The sequence below is a fragment of the Camponotus floridanus genome, unplaced genomic scaffold (assembly GCF_003227725.1).
Source record: "Camponotus floridanus strain SB8 unplaced genomic scaffold, Cflo_v7.5 scaffold127, whole genome shotgun sequence".
NCBI lineage: Eukaryota > Metazoa > Arthropoda > Insecta > Hymenoptera > Formicidae > Camponotus > Camponotus floridanus.
Genome location: NW_020229245.1, coordinates 61,062 through 82,405, shown reverse-complemented (window position 1 = coordinate 82,405; position 21,344 = coordinate 61,062). Strand labels below are relative to the sequence as shown.

General features: G+C 34.3%; 2 protein-coding genes across 2 annotated transcripts; both read right to left on the bottom strand.

Annotated features, from left to right (window-relative positions):
- On the bottom strand, positions 1-2,985 carry LOC105249710 (superoxide dismutase [Cu-Zn]). Its single transcript, XM_011255377.3, has 4 exons — positions 2,673-2,985; positions 2,216-2,312; positions 811-998; positions 1-313 (listed from the first exon to the last, which is right to left on the bottom strand). The coding sequence occupies exons 1-4, from the start codon at positions 2,739-2,741 to the stop codon at positions 206-208; spliced, it is 462 nt and encodes a 153-aa protein (XP_011253679.1). The 5' UTR covers positions 2,742-2,985; the 3' UTR covers positions 1-205.
- Positions 2,986-14,467: 11,482 nt separating this feature from the next.
- On the bottom strand, positions 14,468-20,186 carry LOC105249709 (DEAD-box ATP-dependent RNA helicase 20). The gene is made up of 3 exons (XM_011255372.3): positions 19,839-20,186; positions 18,055-18,520; positions 14,468-17,064 (listed from the first exon to the last, which is right to left on the bottom strand). The coding sequence occupies exons 1-3, from the start codon at positions 19,868-19,870 to the stop codon at positions 15,433-15,435; spliced, it is 2,130 nt and encodes a 709-aa protein (XP_011253674.1). The 5' UTR covers positions 19,871-20,186; the 3' UTR covers positions 14,468-15,432.
- Between the last annotated feature and the right edge of the window lie 1,158 nt (positions 20,187-21,344).

The following is a 21,344-nucleotide window of genomic DNA, read 5'->3' as shown; positions in this document are numbered from 1 at the left end:
TAAGTTGAAGCTCTCTGGCTTTTATTTCCGTACTTGGGAAGAACTGATAACTTCTATTGTGTTTAATATAACAGAGGAAAACAAAAAGTAACATGTTTGAATAATACGGCTAAATACATCAAAACCGAACGATAAGAAAATAATATGCCTCTACTAGAGTCTGACCTCCATCCATCAATCGCTCGCATAAATCATGTAGGCGCATTTACTTCGTGATGCCGATGACGCCGCAAGCGAGACGAGCGCCAGCATTACCGGTCGTTTTCGAGAGCTCGTGGCCACCCGCTCCCAAATCATCCGGATCAGCGTGAACCTGAAGATTAGAAATATATATAATTTAAATATATTTAATAATATTATAATAATATAAATAATATTATAATAATATATAAATAATAATATATAAATAATATATAATATTATAATAATTAAATAATATAAATAATATTATTAAAAATATAATTTAGCTGTCTTACATCTAAATAAAATATTGCACAATTTTCTTTAGTGTTATTATCAAGATATTATTGTGCTAATATCTCTGATGAAATCATCAAAACACTCACTTTGTAATGACTCTACATTTCTTATTAAATAAAAAATATTCTTAAATAAAAAAAAATCTATCAATAAAATTTAGCATTAATAAAGCATACTCAGAGCACATTCAGATAATTCTTATATTACAACTTGGTAAAGGGTAAATCTATATTGTACAGATTTTCTATGAGAATGGAAACAATATAAAGGCAAAAATCATGAGATAATGTAAGTGAAAAAGAGAAGACGAAATTTAAAACTAATACATACCACAACAGTTCGTCCAACAACACTATGCGGTCCACTGAGCTGAATCTGGGAGTCAGTGATGTTGACCTTTGCAACACCATCTGCACCAGCTTCCACGTTTCCTAAATCTCCAATGTGGCGCACAGAATCCTTTGGACCGCCATGCTCCTTTCCCAAAGGATTGAAGTGAGCACCTGCACTAGTACAACCTGCGGAAAAACATGATCATACATCTTACACACTATAACTTGACTTTTGAAATATATTTTAATGTATTTGCAAGCCTCAAATCTTTATTGAAGGATAAAAAAATTATAAGAAAAATAAGCACTTTACAAATTTTCAGGTAAATAATGAAAATAAATTATGATTTAAATAAGTCATTGAGAAAACATGTTTAAAACATTATTAAATTTCAAGGTCATGATAATTATTATTTAGCATGAAATGCAATTTAACATGTTAATCTAATATTGAAACAATATATCTGGCATTAAAAATTAATATTGTTGAAATGGAATAGAAGAAAGTCAATCTAATATTTATTTTAAAAAATTACAAATAAATCACAGTAATACAGTTATGTTAGATATCACATATAATCTCTATCCTCTGTCTCTATCAAGAAGTAAATATAGAATCACATTGATATCACATATATTTTTTTCATAATTAATTTGTTATTGTTATCTCTCTCTCCTTCTCTCTCTTACAAGAGGTAGAAATAATTTATTAAAATAAGTTCCAGAATTCTCAAAGACACTATTGTAAGAAATTATAAATGCAAATAAGATAACCTTTAGCACTTCACAGTTTTTACGAATCGTTACATAATATGTTTATTCCACCAATGTATAAGAGTGCACAAATTCACTATATCTGACACATTTTTATATTTATATTTTGATTGAAAAAGGAATAATAATATATACAATTTTGAAGAATAAAGAATCAGAATCAGTACTTCTATCTTTAATTATTTTTCTCTTACTTTGTATTTTGCTTATTCTTGCAAATTTATAAAGCAAAAAATATCCATTAAAATATATCAAATTATATATTTTGCAAAATATAACACAGTATGCAAAATGTAACACATACAGCACAGTACAAAAAAATTAAAATAAAAAAAATCAATTTTTATCAAAGAAAAAAAGAGAATTCTGCTAATATTTGGAATAGAATATCAAAATTTAGAACATTAGAATTTTATTTAGAATTTAGAGATTAGAATTTAGAGCAAAGAATTAAAAATGTGACAAATATTAATTTGAAATTATAAATTATAATCAATATTTTTTTGAGAAATTACAAATTTAAAGACTGTATTATTTGATTCTACCAGATAATTATATAAAATAATTAAAATGATATAAAAAAATACATGCTATCTGAATATTCTTATGTGTATTTGATTCTAATATACCATTAGTGTTATCGCCAAATTCATGAACATGAAAGCCATGCAAGCCTTTCTGTAAGCCAGAAACTTCTCCAGTCACTTTCACCGTACTTGAACCATCCTGCAATATACAAATTAAATTTACTATAAAATAAAAATTAAAAATATTATCAGAAAAATATTATTTTTCAATACAAACAAAAATTAAAGATTATAATTAAGCATTATATGATATTAATTTCTCATAAACATCATCGTTTTCAGAAAACATAAATCAGAAAATACATAAACTATTTGATAAGATACAGATGTAATTTATACAAAAAATTTATTTAAAAAATTTCAGATATATTAAATACAAAGTACTATTTTTTTGCATCGCGTAAAAGGCAAGAATCTTTCGAGCCTGGAACGAATAAGTGATTTACTGGAAAAACATAAAAATTAGATTCGGAAGTCTTTTCTCTAGATGAGATTTTACCGCTTGCTCGAAGTGCACGGTTCCCTTAACGGATTCGCCCTGAAGAACACAGACCGCCTTGATCGTCATTTTGCGAATATTCCTGAACGCTCGAGACCTTGACGGATGGACGATTCGCGATAGACTGCGCGATTATGCAAGAATAAAAAGATTCAACTGCTGAATCACGTCTAATCAAAATCAGAAAAACTGCTGACGTGCCGTGTGTGCGACTGACATATATATATGTATAGGTGATATGTGCTTCTTTATGTCGGCGAAGTATCTCAAACGATAAGATAGCCAGTAACGAGCTGATAGCCAGAATAAGATGTAGATGTGGCGATAAACAGAGCGGTTTCCGCGATAATATTTCGCCGGCGACGCTTGAGTGAAGAAAAAGGAGAGGAAACGATGACGGTCTCTCTTTCCTTTACTACGTCTTTCGTTGAAGAGAGACGGAGATTCTCCCATCTATCACTTCGTGGCTTTTTTCAGATCGTATTAAGCTATCTACTCCTTTATTCGGTTCATGGATAAATTTATTATTAAATATATTTAATAAATTAAATAAATTATTATTAAATATATTAAATAGATATATTAAATAAATTTATTATTAAATATATTTAATATGTTAAGTCATAAATCAACAATATTCTTCTTAGAAATTAAGTAATTTCCTCATTTCTGAATATGCCAATTTTATAAATATTTGTTTCAATCGACAGTCATGATGTAGAAATCACTAGACGCGATGCGTGTAGGTATTATTGACCCGTGACTATCTTCAAGTGATAAGCATACAACCAATCGGGCTTCAGAAGGTACCTTGTGTCAACAACATGGCGCGGGCAATCAGAGATTTATTAGACTTTTTTTTAATAGTAATGATTTTTTTTAATGTATGCTATTTGACATTTATTTAGGGATTATTTATTTTTCATTGATATATTTAATAATTATATATAAATATATTTATTTATTTTTCATTGATATATTTATTGTCTCTATTGCACTTTTTTATTTCGTGTAAAATACATAGAGTGGAAGAATGATTAAAAAGTAAATATATTATTGTTATATATATAATATATAATATTATATATGTTATATAACATATATATAATATACAGGGTTACAATTTCAGACCACCCGTACTACCCACTTAAAAACTAGAGAAGTGGTTATTTCAAAAGAAAATTTCAAGAAAAAATATGGAATTGTTAATTGCAAATTACATATTTTTTCTTAGAAACAACTGTGTGTTTTCTTTACATCAATTGTTTCCTCTCATTATTTTGTACGTAAAAGTATTAAGGTAAGATAATCGAAAAGTGAATATTTTACAAGATATTTTATGATTTATGTAAAATTAAGAAATGATTTCAAGCCTCGTAACTCGAAAAGTACTTCATGGAAAAATAATTTATTAAAATAATTAAATAGGGGGTTCCATTTAAAAAAATGCACTTCCGGTCTGAATCGCCTATTTCCGGCCGGAACCAGAAGTTGAAAATATCACTAATTGATAGAGCGTACCCGATTTATAAAGAAAATGTTTTTACTTGTTTGAAATAACCATTTTTCTAGTGTAAATAGATGGTACGGGTGGTCTGAAACACCCTATATATATATATATATATATATATATATATATATATATATATATATATATATATATATACCTCTTTCGAGAGAGCATACAAATAAACAGACAAATGCATCTTACTATTGCGTTCGTTTATTTTTCTTATGTTCTACTGTAATACTGTAATAACATACAAGAAATGCACTTTAATGAAACCTACAGAAGAGAATCTGAAATAGAACCTGATACTTAACATCTTTTTCACGCCATTCTGCCTTTGCGCCCGCAATACACAAATGTAATAAATGTATACTTTTTTGTTTCTCTCTCGCTTAGCAACAAACGCAAACATATTTCCGTTAACCGGTAGATTCTTTTTCTTTTTTCTTTTTTTTTTTTCGTCTTTTTCGATCGATATAAGCGATTCGTACGGCAAATTCATTCACTTGCTCGCTTCTCGAGTACTCATGCACCCTAAACGCATTTACACCCACACATGCTATTGTTATTATACCGCTATTAGCGTACTTGCCGCTCTGAAATATGTCATGGTGAAAAAAAAAACAATAAACGAGCCACACTTTTTTTTCCCTTTCAATGAGTTACCTCTCTTTGGCCGTGAGAATTAATCAAATAATTACACTTTAGTTGAAATCGCTCGCAATCAGGAAATTTCGCCATTTTTCTCTTTGCCTTCGCTTTCCTTTTTTTTTTTTATTTATTTTATTTTATTTTACTTTTACGCTCTTTTTCCCCTTTCCATCGCGACAAGTGTTATCGAAACGTAAGAATTTATCCCCGCGGAATGGAATCGTCAAGATTACGGTGTAATTAATATCACTCCTTTCATATCACCCTTCCCAGCAAACACCAAATAACAGTTATATAAATGTTACTTGGTGTTTGCTGGGTTGTAGCAAATTTGATTGTACCAAGCAAAGTAGCAGGATCGCTCCAAGAAAGGAGTGGACCTATAATTGGCAACATTGCTAATAATTCGTAATGGTTTTTGTGAGAATTATGCTGGAAAATTCATTTCGCTTCTAATCCTCTTAAGAACTTCCTTGAATGATTAGAGATTTAATTTCTATAAACTTCAAGTCTCACACAGCCTACATACACACACAATTTTAATAATATATGCATATTTTAAAGACTAGAATTATTTGACAATGAATCTTTTCATTATTGTATCGCGCGCACATTTTTTCCAATTGCAGTTTCTCACGAAAAAAAAACATTACAAATTATATCATCCTGCCAACTATGTCGCTGATTTCCGAATTCGTTTGCCATAAAAGAATGCCAGGTTTTCGTTGAGATCCGGTCATTAAAACTGTTTTATGAATTATCGAGCAACATTATAAAACGATTCTGACTAGATAGTATTGATGATAGATAGATTCGACATCACAAACTATAACAGAATGTCTCTCCTCTCCTCTCCCGATTACGGAATAGACGGATCTAGATTTCCTGTCGAAGATCCAAGAAGCTAGCGATTTAGGAATCATATTTTTCCGCGGAAAATTCAAAAGAAAGTAGGCAAAATTAGTGACAACTACATCTCACACGCATCGAAAATAAGAAAAAATATTATAAAAAATATTGCAAAAAATTGTACATGTCGTAGACATGTCTTAAACATCTAATATCTTCTTCTGATTTCACGCTTGATAAATGATTTTTCGAATTAACCAAATTCATCGATAACAGACATTTACGACCAAGGAGTGGCTTTCGAAAATTATACAAATACAATCTATAATTCGTATAAATGTACGTATGATATTTATGTGCAATAAAAAGAGCTCTCTCTCTCTCTCTCTCTCTTTCACTGTCATAATCACACGCACGCACTCTCATCTAAATAAATTGAGTCGATTACAAAAATCTTGATCGCATATTTTCGGACACGAGATCGCGTTCGTCCTTAAATATTTCATCCATATAATTCGGAGATGGAAGGTTCAGCGACATCGTATTGTTCGAGGTTCCGTTTTTCGACGAGAGCGCGATTTGTAGAATCGCTATTCTAAAAGGTACACCACTATTCGGTTTTTGTAATTCGTTATCGCGCCAAAATGCGACGTTACATGTTCGGAGCTTAAAGTATTAAAAGGACGATGTGCAATGGCGTCATTTTTCGGCGTCTTCTCTCTTGGTTATTCGTATAATGTCACGTTTGACGTTTGCCATGTGGCGCGCCACGTGGCGTTAACTTGACAGTTCGCGCCACGTGACGTCAACTTGACAGTTCGCGCCACGTGACGTTAACTTGACAATTCGCATGACACGTGGGCGACGCGCGGGAACTCGCAAAGTTCCCTCCCCCTCGCATACACTATCTTTTTCACCTCGCAAGTTTAATCATACAAATTTATATAATTTAGCGACCACCTCGATTCCCCGGTCGAGGATGATGACACTCATACGTACACGAGCAGACATGCATACAGGCGTACGAGTCTCAACGGAGAAATTTCCAAGGAAAATAAGAGAACAAAAGGGCAAAAAAAAATTTCGCTACGGATCACATTTTCCGTGTCGAATTCATTTTGTTCGTCGTACATTCTCGAATTAGGACAAAACGCACCGCGTTCTCGGCGCGCGCGTTTTTACCGCCAAACACGAGTAGATTTTTTCCAAGCTGGAATTTTGAAAATCCAAGCATCCCGAGGAATCTTACGTGATCCTACGTCGTGTCCAGCGCTAGAAACGTGCCGCTAAAACGGTCTGATTGATGTGACGCGCTATACCATACTGTTGTTGAAGGATTCACCCGTCGAAGGACCACAAAAAATGAAGCGCGAGACAGGATCAGGGCTTTGCGGGGCCCGTCCCGTACGAGTATGTTAGTAAAGAGGATAATTAATTACGCGATACTTTGTTTTGAGAGCAACAGGTTACATCTTCGGCACATACTTTTCGCCACCTTGCTTATCTCGCGGAGATTCGACGAATCTTAACGACTCGTTTTCATTAGTCGGTGTGTATTTTTTTTTGCGTTTTAATTGCGCACTAGTTGCACTTAGAAACGTTATTGCGAGTTCAAACGAGAAAATTAGGAGTGTATGATGAACCAAAATCAGCCGCGAATCTAATTCGGCTGGACATTGATCGCTCATTTTCATCATCCAGCGAACACCAAATAACAGTTTTATAACTTTTCGTTGTAATTTCTCACTCGATAATATAACTGTTACATAACATGTAACAGTTATATTGTCGAGTGGGAAATTACAATTAACAATTGGACTGAAGAAAAAATTATATTGAAATAAAAAAATTTTAGTTAACTCAAGAAAGCTATTTATTCGGTGGGTACTAATCACGTATTTACTTGTATTCAAAATGCCTGTTTGCTTAAGTTAGATACTTATTTACATATGTTTAAAAAAATATAATTTTGAATTAAATATTTTTATATTTTAATATATTTTAATTTTACAAAATATTTATTAAAATGCATTTTTTATTCCCAAAAATTTTAAATTGTTTAATTTTAAAAAATAACATATTTAATTTAATAAATTATAGTATATATTTTACGAAAATAGTATTTAAATATAAAAAATATAAATGAAAATAATGTACTTAATATAATATGCATATTTAATTAAAATTAAATGCTTTTGCTTAAATGAAATAAACAATTCCTTCCATTTAAAGCAAAAGTTTCAAGAAAACAAATTTATTTGATTTAAAAAAATTTTTCCCTCAGTGTATATAACTGTTATTTGATATTTGCTGGGCAGGATCTTTTTAAATTTACATCTTTTTTAAGTTTATGACGGATCGATCGAAATGGTTTTTGATCTCGCCGAGTATTATAAGTGCTCTAATAACTTTCAAGTGGTTCTATGCACGTGTTTTGGTTATAAAAAAATATTATTATCCTTGTTAAATTAGGAATACATTTTAAAAAGTTTTACGTGTGTGCGTTTATTTATATATATATATATATATATATATATATATATATATATATATTCTGTAGCCTCTTAGGAATTTTAAAACTATTATCAGACGGACAAAATCTTGATGTGTTCACACGTGAAGAGAGAAATTTCTTTCAAAAATTCCCTTTCGTGTCTTGAGAACTTGAACAGTTTTTTTTTTTATTTATTATAAAACGATTTTTATCACTGATATTTAATATAATGATTTTAATCCGTCACTGTACGAATAAAATTACACTTCGATTATTTCTGTTAACGAACGTGGTTTAACGCACTTTTAAGGAAAATAGAGAGATACATATATGTTTAATAAAATATTTAGAAAATTAACTAATTAATTATGTATCATTAATTTTTATCCCGTTAATTTCTCTTTAGGACACCCTTAGAACAAGTCGGGGAAACCTTAATAATGATTACGAGGTTCCAGGATCCACGAAAAGTGCTTGAACAATCGCGAACATCTCTAAACAAAGTGGATAATACGAACGATAAAAAAGTAGTGATAATAATACAAGGTCATGGTCACACTTGGGACAAGATGAAATCATACCAAAAAACGCATTAAAAGAAGTAAAGATACATTTCATCTCTCTCATATACGATATCCACGTACGATCGATAACAAAAAAATATTGCAATTTTCTATCAAAGGAAAGAGTATCGCAAGCGACTCTTTGTCATCAACCTGCCACGTGTTCACATGGATTAGGGGGGGGGAAGGGGGAGGAGAGAAGAGGGTTACTAAACTCATATGTAAATTGGCGAGATTCAGTCTTCGTGTAAAAAAAAAAAAAAAAAAGAATAGCTCCTATAATATTACGATATTTATGTTTGCGATTAATTAAAATGTTTATTTATATATCACAGCACTCGTCAGCGTTCATCGTATGAAGAAGAGAAGAAGAAGAAAGTAGAAAAAAAAAAAGAACAAGGTACTCTCCCCCGATCTGCGATTACATCGTTTGCTCCGTTTTTTTATCGTCGCAGGATCCGATCGATCACCGATGCTCGACTCTTATCACAGGGGCGCGTCGATTATTATAAGTCTCATGACGATTTATCGGAGAGTTTTTTGAATAACGAGCTTAATCAACGAGGATTTAAACGGAATGGCGAACCAACTTGCTATCCTACAACGTTCTAATTCACCTAATCTCGGAGGAATCGAACGATCCTTTAATTCCTTGATGAATTGTGTGCAAAGAAGGCATTGCAAGAATTTTAATTATAATTATAATTTTAATTATAATTATTTTATATTATTTTAATTATAATTATAATTATAATTTTGGTTCATTTCGATGGAAATAAAAGTGAAAGGTGTTCGATGAATAGGAGACACAAAGCCGCAACTGCATTTTATAGTCACGAGATATGAAAGATTTCGTCTCGATTCTGAGATTATACAACCATTCTAAAATACGTCATCTTCGTGGTATTTTTATGGAGTATAATTTCTCTCTCAACTTGTGCACTTTATCGATACTCGCACAATTAGAGTTAGAATTCTATGCTTCTTGAATACAATCTCAATCGAAATTATAGCATCTACTATAATATAGGGTAAACATTACACAGTCGCAGGTATCAAACACTTGTAGAATTATATTTCATGTTTATTTGAAATATAACTGCTTTTAAAATAAATAATATAATTCAACAATAGCGAGAATTAATAATTAATTTGTAGATTGCGGAAGAATATTCTTGAATTTGAAGACCTGCATAAAATGGCTCGACCATTTCTTTGCTCGGGAAAAATTTTGTAATAATAATATATTACTTATTATTAACAGACGAGAAAATTTGTAGAAAAAAATAATAATGTATAAATAAAGTGACAATATTTTATCATATTGTTATCTCTTGGGAAAAAAAAACTTACACAATCTAATTAAGACATATTATCTATAGTTTGTCTAATCATACTGTTTACCCTAGAAAAATGAGAGGAAAGTGCCTTCGGTGTCCCTTTCGTTTCCCGTTAGCTAAAAAAAAAAGAAATGAATATCGATGACCCTGCATTAAGCATATCGTTACGATCAGATGATTGATACACTGCTTATAAAACTGAGAAAATACATTCCTTACTTTAATTATGATGCACGATAGGTAGGTCTAGAAATATGCTACATTTTACATATCACAGAACTACACGTACACCTGCTACCCATATTGTTTAATATTTTATTTAAAAAAAAGAAGACGAGAAACAAAAAAAAAAGAAAATAAAGAGAACGACAAAGAATTCAAAATTATAGTGTAATAAATAATAGTTATGCAATATTGTAAATCAATTCAAACTCTTTATAAAAGTCAAGTAGAATACAAATAGCATCAGTAATGATTATTCCAACATCGTAACAATAGCTCTTCTCGTTAAAGAAAATTAATAAAATTAATAAAATTGATTAAATTGATTAAATTAATTAAATTTATTAAATTGATTAACTTTATAGCGATGTTTTTGTTCAGTGCCATTTGTATTGACTTGGATGAAAGATTGTCGCGAAAGATTTGATAGCAGGTGCACGCAATGTGCGAGAGTATTTAGTATTTTTCTTTCGTGCTCGCAACACATACATTTCTTATTATTATATTACTATTCAATCCACATATGCAGTCAGACTGACAAGGTAGGCGCATGTGTCGAGCTGAATATTTTCGCCGATCAAGAATCCTAGAATCCAGGGATCCTTTAACTCGAAGATTTAAGTATCTATTTAGCAGTGAAGACATTTTATCTTCCAGGGATAAAATCATGCAAGATCTTTCAAAGTTTCTTTTTCGGAAAACATCGAAGAGAAAGACTGAAAAAAGACCAAACAAGAGATATTAAAGCTCTGCACATTCTGCAACACTTGAGAAGCAAGAGATTCTACAATTCTAAAATATTAAAATTTTTAAATAAATTAAATATATGAATTCTCTGAAGATACGAAATCAACTAAAAATGTTGAAATTTTTAAGATGCCGTAGACCTTTTTTTTGCGTTTTGAAATTCGAAATTGCCCAAATTTCGAAATTTTCAACTGTGGGAGCGCTAAAAGTTTCCTATTCGCTAAAGTCTTGAAGCTTACATCATCGTATTTCACTGAAGATCCTAAGATAGCCGAAACTTCCGAGTTCCAAACTTTCAGGGACCGTCGAAAACTCTCCTTTTCCAAAGAAGAGTTCCAAAAGCTCTGAAAAAATCTGAAGAATCTGTTTGAAAATCCACCGGACAATTTTGCCGACAAAACGACAAAACTGCAAATCGCAGCAAAATCCTGAAACGTGAATCTTCAAAGACGCAAGGATCCGAAGATACGAGCATCTCTTGATCATCAGGAACTGCCAGGAATGGCCCGCTTCGTTGAAACGTTATTGACTATCGTTTTTTTTTCCCCGCAAAAAATACCGTAGATTCTACGACAATTAACAGCGTTCGAAATGAAAGTCCACGGGGATCGTGCGATCCCTAAAGTATCCGCGAATCTAACCGAGACGAATGGGACCTTTCTGCGAAAGGCATTTTCTGCATCTCTCTGCATCTCGTGCGCGATGAGATGATGGCTAATTATTTTATAAAAACAAGTTGCGAGAGTGAATAATCGCCAACAATCAACAGTCATTAATTAATGGCGTCCCTGCGCGAGTGCATTTATTTATCCGTATTAATTCTCTGGCCTTTCTAGAAAGTTAAAGAAGAAACGAAAACCTTTGTTCGATTTACGCGTCGCGATTTTTTTTATGAATGTTCGAAAGAAAAAAAAAATAATCGCATATGAAATTCGAAAACAATCGGTAAATATATTAACTAAGAAAAACTATGTTTTTAATTGTGCAGTATTAATTGCTATTAAATGGAAATCGACGAGAGAAATGCTCTTTTGGGAAAAAATGAGGTTTCTCGACTAGTTACTTTCTTCCCTGATTGAGACCAGAGAATTATCTCTTTTTCTTTCTCCTTATCACACCGTCTCTTCCTATCTTTTTTTTCTCGATAATTACATGATATACGGTGGTATGTGCAGAGTAATCTGGAGGCTCGCAAAATTGCTATACGCTGCTAATAAAATGTATCACATGCCCTATATCAGCCGTGCGCCAATTATTAGTTCGACAATTAATCGGGCATGTTGATTAAAAAATGTCCTCCGGTACCGCAAAGGGCTGCTTCAGAATACAACAATATGTTATATCCTTAGTTCATTATACGCAAGACGATTCATCCTTCAACCAGTATCTCCTTCCATTAAACGCAACTCCAAGACATCACAAAGTCTGAGGACTTGAATTTCAGTTCAAGAATCGAGAACTCTAATCATTGAAAATTTATAGAATCCTCTTAAGAATCCTTCTCGATGTTGAAGAAGTCACTTTACATCGAGGATTGTCTCCAATTGTTCCGGTGAAAAGGCAGCATTGAAGAAACAAAAAAAAAGGAGTCGTTGAGATTCTTGAGGAGCAAATAAATCCTGGACGTTGGAATTATACTGGTCGAAGGACGAAGCATTGGCAAAAAGTAAAATAGAATCGCTTTCACTGTTCACCGGAGTGAGAAATGACGGCGCAGTAATTTGGACCGTTGCATGTCACAATCAACTAAAATAGCAGGTACAACTGAATGTTAGTTTCGATAGCGGCCAGTCCGCGCGTACGACAAGGCGCGCAGAGACAAGACCACTCAGTGGCCAATTGCATAAACATCAAACAACAATGTATCATATAATCATTCGTTGGTTCAACAACAAATCACTTTCGATATATATATAAAAATAAGGTATCAAACTTTTTTGCGTCGAGGTACACAGCCATCGTGACTACGTGCTTAATTTTACGTGTGTTGTCCCCTAGAAACCATCTGTGTCTCTCCAAGGATCGAGCGTTCGAGCCTCGTCAAGGTCCTTGGATCCCAGACTTCAGAGGATCAGGGAAGAGTTATAGATGCTTCGTGTTAGTAGGATATCAGAGCTCGAGGGAGAACAAGCTTAAGTCCAAAGTAAATATATATTTCCAAGGATTGGGAGCCTACAAAAAATATCGCATTATTCCAAGAAATACAAAAGGATTTTAAATATTAAAAAAAAAAGACACTCGAATACAAATTTATCAATTAATAAAAATTATTTATTTAATATTAAATAAATAATTTAATATTAAAATTATTGTTTTAATATTAAATTTAATTCCGGAAACTTGGGAAACTTAGGAAAATCGACGACCGCGGGATTTCAAGGATCCAAAAGACCTCGAGGCTCGTTTTGAATTTTTTATCAGGATCATCGGAGCACGGGACACTTATTTTAATAACGCTACGATTAGTTGTGTCGGAGTGCCCAGAAATTGGTTTAAGTTCCGTCAGCGGAGCTGTTTCCAGAACGAATAGACATTCTACAACTGTTCTACTCTATCTGTCTCTCTCTCTTTCTCTTGTTCGTCTTTTTTATTATTATTATTTAAATTTCTTGCTCGCGGAACAGGGGGCACGACAACTTGTTCATTATGTGCTGGGGCACATGAAAAACGGCTTAATTTTTATGCAAAAGGCCTTACAAATTTTCTTCCCATATACAGTATATCGCGCGTTTTATTCGCTTTTCTCTCTCTCTCTCTCTCTCTCTTTCTCTCTCTGTGTGTACGTGTGTAATCTCACGCGAACTATATAAATAAATTATAAATTATTACACCTGATATATAGTCTTAACCCCTTCTATATGTTTCGTGCATTTCGGAAAAAGCATTTATAATATAGTTATAATAGTACTCACAAGATGATTACTATTGATTTCTCAATTATAAGGATTTGCGGACCATCAACGTGACGATCAACATCTAGAATCGATATTATATCGTGTGCATGCTCATCGCTAATGATGCTAAATACTACATCAAATATTTGAAAACTAGAATGTGCCTCGATTGATTAGCTTTTGTATGCTTTTCAACAATTCGAGTCCATAGCTTCGTCAAACTTCCCAGTTTAATTAGGTCGGGAAGGACGAGCGAGAAAATAAATAAGATGTATTATAGACAATCTCCCCCCCCCCCCTTTACGTAATTTAAAAATCGCTTGTAGATGCAGTGTCCAAAGTATTTTTTAATTTAATATTTAATAATAATAATTTATCAGTTAATTTAATTTATTTGATATAGTAAAATAATACAATAAAATATGAATATAAATAATATTGAGAATATGATATATAATTTACATAATTTATAAAATAAATAATTTTATATAATAATAATTTATATTTTTTATTTCATAACTTTTTTGAATGATCTTTTTCTCACATAGTTTAGCACTTCTTTCGTGCCATTTAATTAATAATAGATTCCTCAGATTCGCATTATTACAGCTCTTAATCGTGACGCGTGTTATCTCAATATACACACATATATATATTAGTTGGACTCAAATTGTTAAAGCATCTGTTTTTCCCCTAAACTGCGATAATGATAAACAAAAATCAAATTCTTTTTTTTTTCATCTGAAATATGATTCCTCGAGCAACAATTTTGCCGATTAAATATCTTGAAATAAACACTGAAGAAACATTGGGCACAATTCCAGAAAAAATTAATGAAAAAAAAAAACAAGAGTGTGTTACATTAAAGATATATAGGCCCATATTTCGAATTCTCTCTTATCAATAAAAAGCATCTCTAAAAATGGCTCGTAGTCAATCAAAAGATTCCAAATCATCTTTAGAGGTGATTTTACGAATAAAAGAGAATTCAGAATATGGGCCATAGTAGACTGCCGATTTTTCAAAATTTTTGCACCGATGGAAAATAAACAAAAATCAAAATTCAAAGACTATGACTTCAAACAAGCAAACAAATAAACAAACAAAACCTTTACAAATGTATCTGATATTATCTCTTTGGAGAGAAACTCGGGAAAAAAATATTAGTGTATTATATAACTTCTTCTTCGACAACAAAGATAATTTTCCTTGAAGGTGTTAATAAAGTTGGCGAATTAAAGTCCAAGAAACGTTCCCCGACCGGTTGAGGAGCTCGAATAAAATTCTCAGAATGCATCGCAATTATTCCAAATTATTCCAAATGAAGGGCTTCTGAAATTCTTGCAGGTCAATTAATGATCATCGACAGTCTACCCCATCTAAATTGGATGCGCTATCATATGCAAGTGCGCCCGATAGGCGGGGCCTTGTCTTCCTTACCTACCTCTTCATTTAGCCCGTACTCCGACGGTCTTGCACCGCGGGAAGCGTCACTGCTGCACCGGCGTAGGCGGATAGGGGTATCCGTACGTCGGCACCGCTTGAAACTGGCTGTAGTGGCCCATCGATTGATAGGCGCAGGCCCCAGCGTTGGGCGGCGGTCGGTTGGTCTGGAAGAACTTGTTGTTGACGAGATTCTGAATCCCGGAATCCGCATGCCCACCTGACGGCATCATGAAAGGCGGCGGCATCGAGTAGACATTCGGTCCGTTCTGACCGCCACTGAAGCCATTCTGTCGATTTTGGAAACGATTACCCTGATAACTAGCGGTTCTACCTTGGTATCTGGGTGCTGGAGCGCTGGTGGTCTGATGAGCCGGTTGACAAGCGTTGTTAGTCGGCTGGTAACCATTCTGATAGCCATTAGTGGATTGGCGTTGCTGCTGCTGATAATTGTTGTGCTGCGGTAGTTGATAGTTGCTCTGGCGATTGGCCTGGTAACCGCCGTTACGCTGATGACGCGCCACCATTTTCTCCTGCGCCACCTGATTTTGCTGGGTGGTCTGGGGAATATGCTGATTCTGCCAGTTATTTATCGTCGGGCTGATATTGTTCCTAGGACTGCCATTGTTATCTTTATTGACGCGTCCATGGCTCCATCGCTGTCGTCCCTTGCCGTATTGGTTCCTCATGGAATTTGCAATGTCCGCTAATTGCGGATTTATGGTTTGACCGGCTTCTTCCAACACCGCGATCAATTCCTTCGCCTGTCTCGCGTTATTCGGCGTGAAATAAGCGTAGGCGGTGCCGGCGCTCTGGCAGCGACCAGTTCTGCCGATCCTGTGGATGTAGTCCTCGGAGCTGTTGGGATAATCAAAGTTGATGACGTACTTGACGTCCTCGACGTCCAAGCCGCGGGCCGCTACGTCGGTCGCGACAAGAATCATAGTTTTCCCATTGCGAAATTCTGACAAAACGTAATCGCGCTCCGGCTGCGATTTGTCGCCATGAATCGAGATGGCCGACCAGCCGTCGCGTTTGATCGTCTTGGTGATATCGTCCACCTTCTTCTTCGTCTCCACGAAAATGATCATCTTGCTACCGCGTTCGGTCCCAATTTCGCGCAACAATTGCGACAGTTTGTACTCTTTCTCGTGTTCCTGACAAATCTCGATGATCTGCCGGATGTTGTGATTGGCTGCCAAACTCAAAGAGCCGATATTGATTTGGATGTAATCGGTGAGAAAGTCCTCGGCGAGAGCTTGCACCTCTTTGGGCCAAGTGGCAGACCACATGAGCACCTGCCGATCTGGCCTGATCTGTTCGATAATTTTGCGGATCTGCGGTTCAAAGCCCATGTCCAGCATTCGATCGGCCTCGTCCAATACCAGGTACGTGCATCTACGTAGATTGGTGGTGCCCTTTTCCAGGAAATCGATCAACCTGCCAGGCGTCGCGATGCAAATCTCCACCCCGCGTTCAAGATCGCGAGCTTGAGGTCCCTTTGGCGAACCGCCAAAAATGCAGGTATTACGAATGCACGATGACGAGCCGAAATCGCGCGCTACCGTCTGAATTTGTTGGGCCAACTCGCGTGTGGGAGCGAGAATCAGAACGATTGGGCCATCTCCGCGATTCAGGCGGGGCTGATGATTGATATGCACTGTCGCCGGAAGGATATACTGAAATAAATAATGTTTTATGTAAAATTTATATTAAAAACTATATATACAAGGTGTTTCAGACTACCCGTACCACCCATTTAAAAACTAGAGAAGTGGTTATTTAAAAAAAAGTAAAAACATTTTCTTTATAAATCGGGTGCGTTCTATCCAATCGTGATATTTTCAACTTCTGCTTCCGACCGGAAATAGGCGATTCAGACCGGAAGTGCACTTTTTTAAATGGAACCCCCTATTTTTCATTGCATATTCTTGTAGCTTACCTCAAGAGCTTTCCAAAACACTATAATAAATTATTTTTCCATGAAATACTTTTCGAGTTATGAGATTTGAAATTATTTCTTAATTTTACATAAGCCATAAAATATCTTGTAAAATATTCATTTTTCGATTATCTTACCTTAATACTTTTATGTACAAAATAATGAGAGGAATCAATTGATGTAAAGAAAACACATAGTTGTTTCTAAGAAAAAATATGTAATTTGCAATTAACAATTCCATATTTTTTCTTAAAAACAACTGTATGTTTTCTTTACACCAATTGATTCCTCTCATTATTTTGTACATAAAAGTATTAAGGTAAGATAATCGTAAAATGAATATTTTACAAGATATTTTATGGTTCATATAAAATTAAGAAATGATTTCAAGCCTGATAACTCGAAAAGTACTTCATGGAAAAATAATTTATTATAATGTTTTGGAAAGCTCTCGAGGTAAACTACAAGAATATGCAATGAAAAATAGGGGGTTCTATTTAAAAAAATGCACTTCCGATCTGAATCCCCTATTTCCGGCCGGAACCATAAGTTGAAAATATCACCATTCGATAGAGCGAACCCGATTTATAAAGAAAATGTTTTTACTTTTTTGAAATAACCACTTCTCTAGTTTTTAAATGTGGTACGGGTGAAACACCCTGTATATTTATCAAATTTTTTTTTCAATTTGATACTTACTCAATTGATATATATATATTATACTCACTGCCAAGGTCTTCCCAGAACCAGTTTGTGCAATCCCAACAAGATCTCGTCCACTAAGTGCAATTGGCCAGCCCTGAGCTTGAATTGCAGTTGGTTCGGCAAATCCTTGCTTCTTGATTTCCTCCATTACATAGTCTGGGAAGTTGCTCTCTTCAAAAGCCTGGATCGGAGAGGGTGTATTATTGCCCTTAACGGTGATCTCCTTGCCAGCGTGATACATGGTGATCTCGTCATTTGTTCTGTTGAGAACATTCATATGGGGAACATATAAATTCTTCGTTATTGTGGGCAATTTGGCCAGATCCCAGCTGGGTTTCTTCAACAAATCGCCTGGAGTCTTCCTATTCTGTTTCTTCACTCCAAATTCCTTTTTAAGTTGCTGGCTCTGCTGCTGACTATTCCAATAAGTTCCGCCATTTCCTCCATTGCGAGTAGCGGTATGGTCTCGATTTCCTCTGGCCCTAAAACTAATTGAAAACTTATACATTTCTGAATAAAAAAGAAGCAAGAAAAAATGCAAACATAAAGGAGATCCTTGATCGATTCAATCTCAAGTCCTTTTGTCACTTATATCAAATTACTATGCATATACAGGGTGTCAGCGCAATCTCTTCTGAAAAAAGCTCTTGTAGCTTATCTCGAGAACTTTCCGAAACACTATAATAAATTATTTTTTCATGAAGTACTTTTCGAGTTAGGAAGCTTGAAATCATTTTTTAATTTTACATAAACCATAAAATATCTTGTAAAATATTCATTTTTCGATTATCTTAACTTAATACTTTTATGTACAAAATAATGAGAAGAATTAATTGGTGTAAAGAAAACACACAATTGTTTCGAAAAAAAAATATATAATTGTTAATTGCAAATTACATATTTTTTTTCGAGACAATTGTGTGTTTTCTTTACACCAATTGATTCTTCTCATTATTTTGTACATAAAAGTATTAAGATAATCGAAAAGTAAATATTTTACTAGATATTTTATGATTTATGTATATTAAGAGATTATTTCAAGCCTTATAACTCGAAAAGTACTGGATGAAAAAATACTTTATTATAATGTTTTGAAGAGCTCTTGAGATAAGCTACAAGCTTTTTTTGGGGAAGAGACTGTCCTGACACCCTATATATATATATATATATATATATATATATATATATATATATATATATAGGGCGTCAGGACAGTCTCTTCCCCATATATATATATATATATATATATATATATATATATATATATATATAATTTTTTTCCACCTTTTCTTTAAAATTTTTCGTTAAAACTTAAATATCAGCTTTTAAAGAAAAAAAAACTGCGTTAATTTTGTCAGGAGTATATATGTATATATGTATATGTATATATACACATATATTAAATAAAAAAAAATAGATACGTACATATATATCCATTACGTACACACACACACACATCCATTTCTTTTAAATTTGAACATATTAAAAAAAAAATGGAAAAAAAAATCAATTTATACTTACTAAACAATATTTATGGCTGTATATTTTTTTCGGCGCGGCCAATTTATCGCGGCAACAAATAGATAAAAAAAATCCGCCGGACACTAGATGCTTTGAAATCCGTTGGATTTAATTTTTCATCTTCATGGAGCGAATAGAAAATGGAGCGCGCGGCCGAAAGCTCGCAGCGCGAAATGGCGGCCGATGGGCCATTGAAGGATCCGAGACAGCCATCGTGAAAAAAAAGGTGAGATCTCGACGCCCCTCGATTACTGGAGCTGATCTCGAGTGTCCTCAAGGACGTACCTGCCGTGCGTTTGCGGGAATCCGTTGTACATCCTTGCTATCTATCGGTCCGATTCGGGATCTAATGACGTTTATCGACGGTAGACAGATGGAGAGAGGGATAATGATGCTTCGCAAAGGGCGCCCGAGGATGACGCGTCAAGTTTGTACGGCTGTTGTCGTGAACGCCGAGGGACGTAGCGACTCTGGTCCTCTGGTGCAACTTGGGATGCTGTCGCGCGAGCGACGATACTCGCCTCTCGGTACAGCAAATCCACAGGACTCAACCCACAGGAGCCGGCGAACGGAGCTGCTAACGGACTGACAGACTCCGGCGGGACGGAAGCGGCCGACTGATCATCATCAGCGCCGCGTTTCCGCTTCCACATGCGACGCGGCATCATCGACCCGCGCGTCCGCGCGTGCGCGGCAGGCCGGGCCGCGGGCCGCGCATGCGCGCTAGCCCCGCGGACGGTCGGTTCGCCGCGCACGCGCAGTCGTCGCGATCAATCGATCAAGTGGAATGGGCGGTAGAATGGGCGGTGGAATGGACGGTGGAATGGACGGCGCAGGGAGCGTTGCTCTTTGATCGTGGAATTTTTCCATCGGTGTGATATATATAGCCAATTCTTCAGCACGAGATGTATATACAGTATGGCACGATTGGCTGTCAAATAGATGAATTTATGGAGATTTTAAAAATTCTCCGCCCATCTTGTATTTCCTCTTCTTTTTTGATTAATTAATTTTTACAGAAACTGTCTAATCTAATTATATTGAAAAAGAAATAATGTCATTATTTCTCTGGGATTGCGTTCGAAAAGGCAATAATTTCTTTGTTTTAACCACGATTTTTAGTCTTAAGAAATAAACATTTTTATTGAATATCAAATGAAGGACATAGTGAATATATGATAGAAATCTATGACAGCATTTTTTGTAGCAACCGATACAGAATATTGCGGTAATATTGCGAGTAATTTGCGGCAATATTGCAATATTGCTACAATATTAATAATATTGCTGCTATATTCTGTATGGGAAATATCATCCCAGCAAACATCAAGTAATATTTATATAACTGTTAGTTGTAATTTCTCACTCAATAATATAACTGTTACATGTTATGTAACTATTACATTATTTATTATTATTATTACGTTATTTGGTATTTGCTGGGATTATAATGCCTTCTCGCTTAAACTTTGCCTCTTCTAAATCAAATATTAACTAGATGCATCGCGTCTAGTTACTTATAATCATGACTGCTGGTTCAGGAAATATTTACTTAAATACTATATTTGCATATAAAGAGACCTATAATCAATATAAAGATATACAGGGTGTTTCAGATCACCCGTACCACCCATTTAAAAACTAGAGAAGTGGTTATTTAAAAAAAATAAACACATTTTCTTTATAAAGATATATAAAGAAATTTATAAAGAAAATGTTTTTACTTTTTTCTAATAACCACTTCTCTAGTTTTTAAATAGGTGGTACGGGTGGTCTGAAATATCCTGTATA

Excerpts from the sequence above, each read along its gene's own strand:
- LOC105249709 (XM_011255372.3), bottom strand. The coding sequence starts at position 19,870 with ATGTACAACGGATTCCCGCAAACGCACGGCAG. Across the intron at positions 18,521-19,838 it reads TTCCCGCAAACGCACGGCAG|TTTTAGGGCCAGAGGAAATC; the intron begins GTACGTCCTTGA and ends GTTTTCAATTAG. Across the intron at positions 17,065-18,054 it reads GTTCTGGGAAGACCTTGGCA|TATATCCTTCCGGCGACAGT; the intron begins GTGAGTATAATA and ends TATTTATTTCAG.
- LOC105249710 (XM_011255377.3), bottom strand. The coding sequence starts at position 2,741 with ATGACGATCAAGGCGGTCTGTGTTCTTCAGGGCGAATCCGTTAAGGGA. Across the intron at positions 999-2,215 it reads ATTTGGCGATAACACTAATG|GTTGTACTAGTGCAGGTGCT; the intron begins GTATATTAGAAT and ends GTTTTTCCGCAG. Across the intron at positions 314-810 it reads TTGTTGGACGAACTGTTGTG|GTTCACGCTGATCCGGATGA; the intron begins GTATGTATTAGT and ends TCTAATCTTCAG.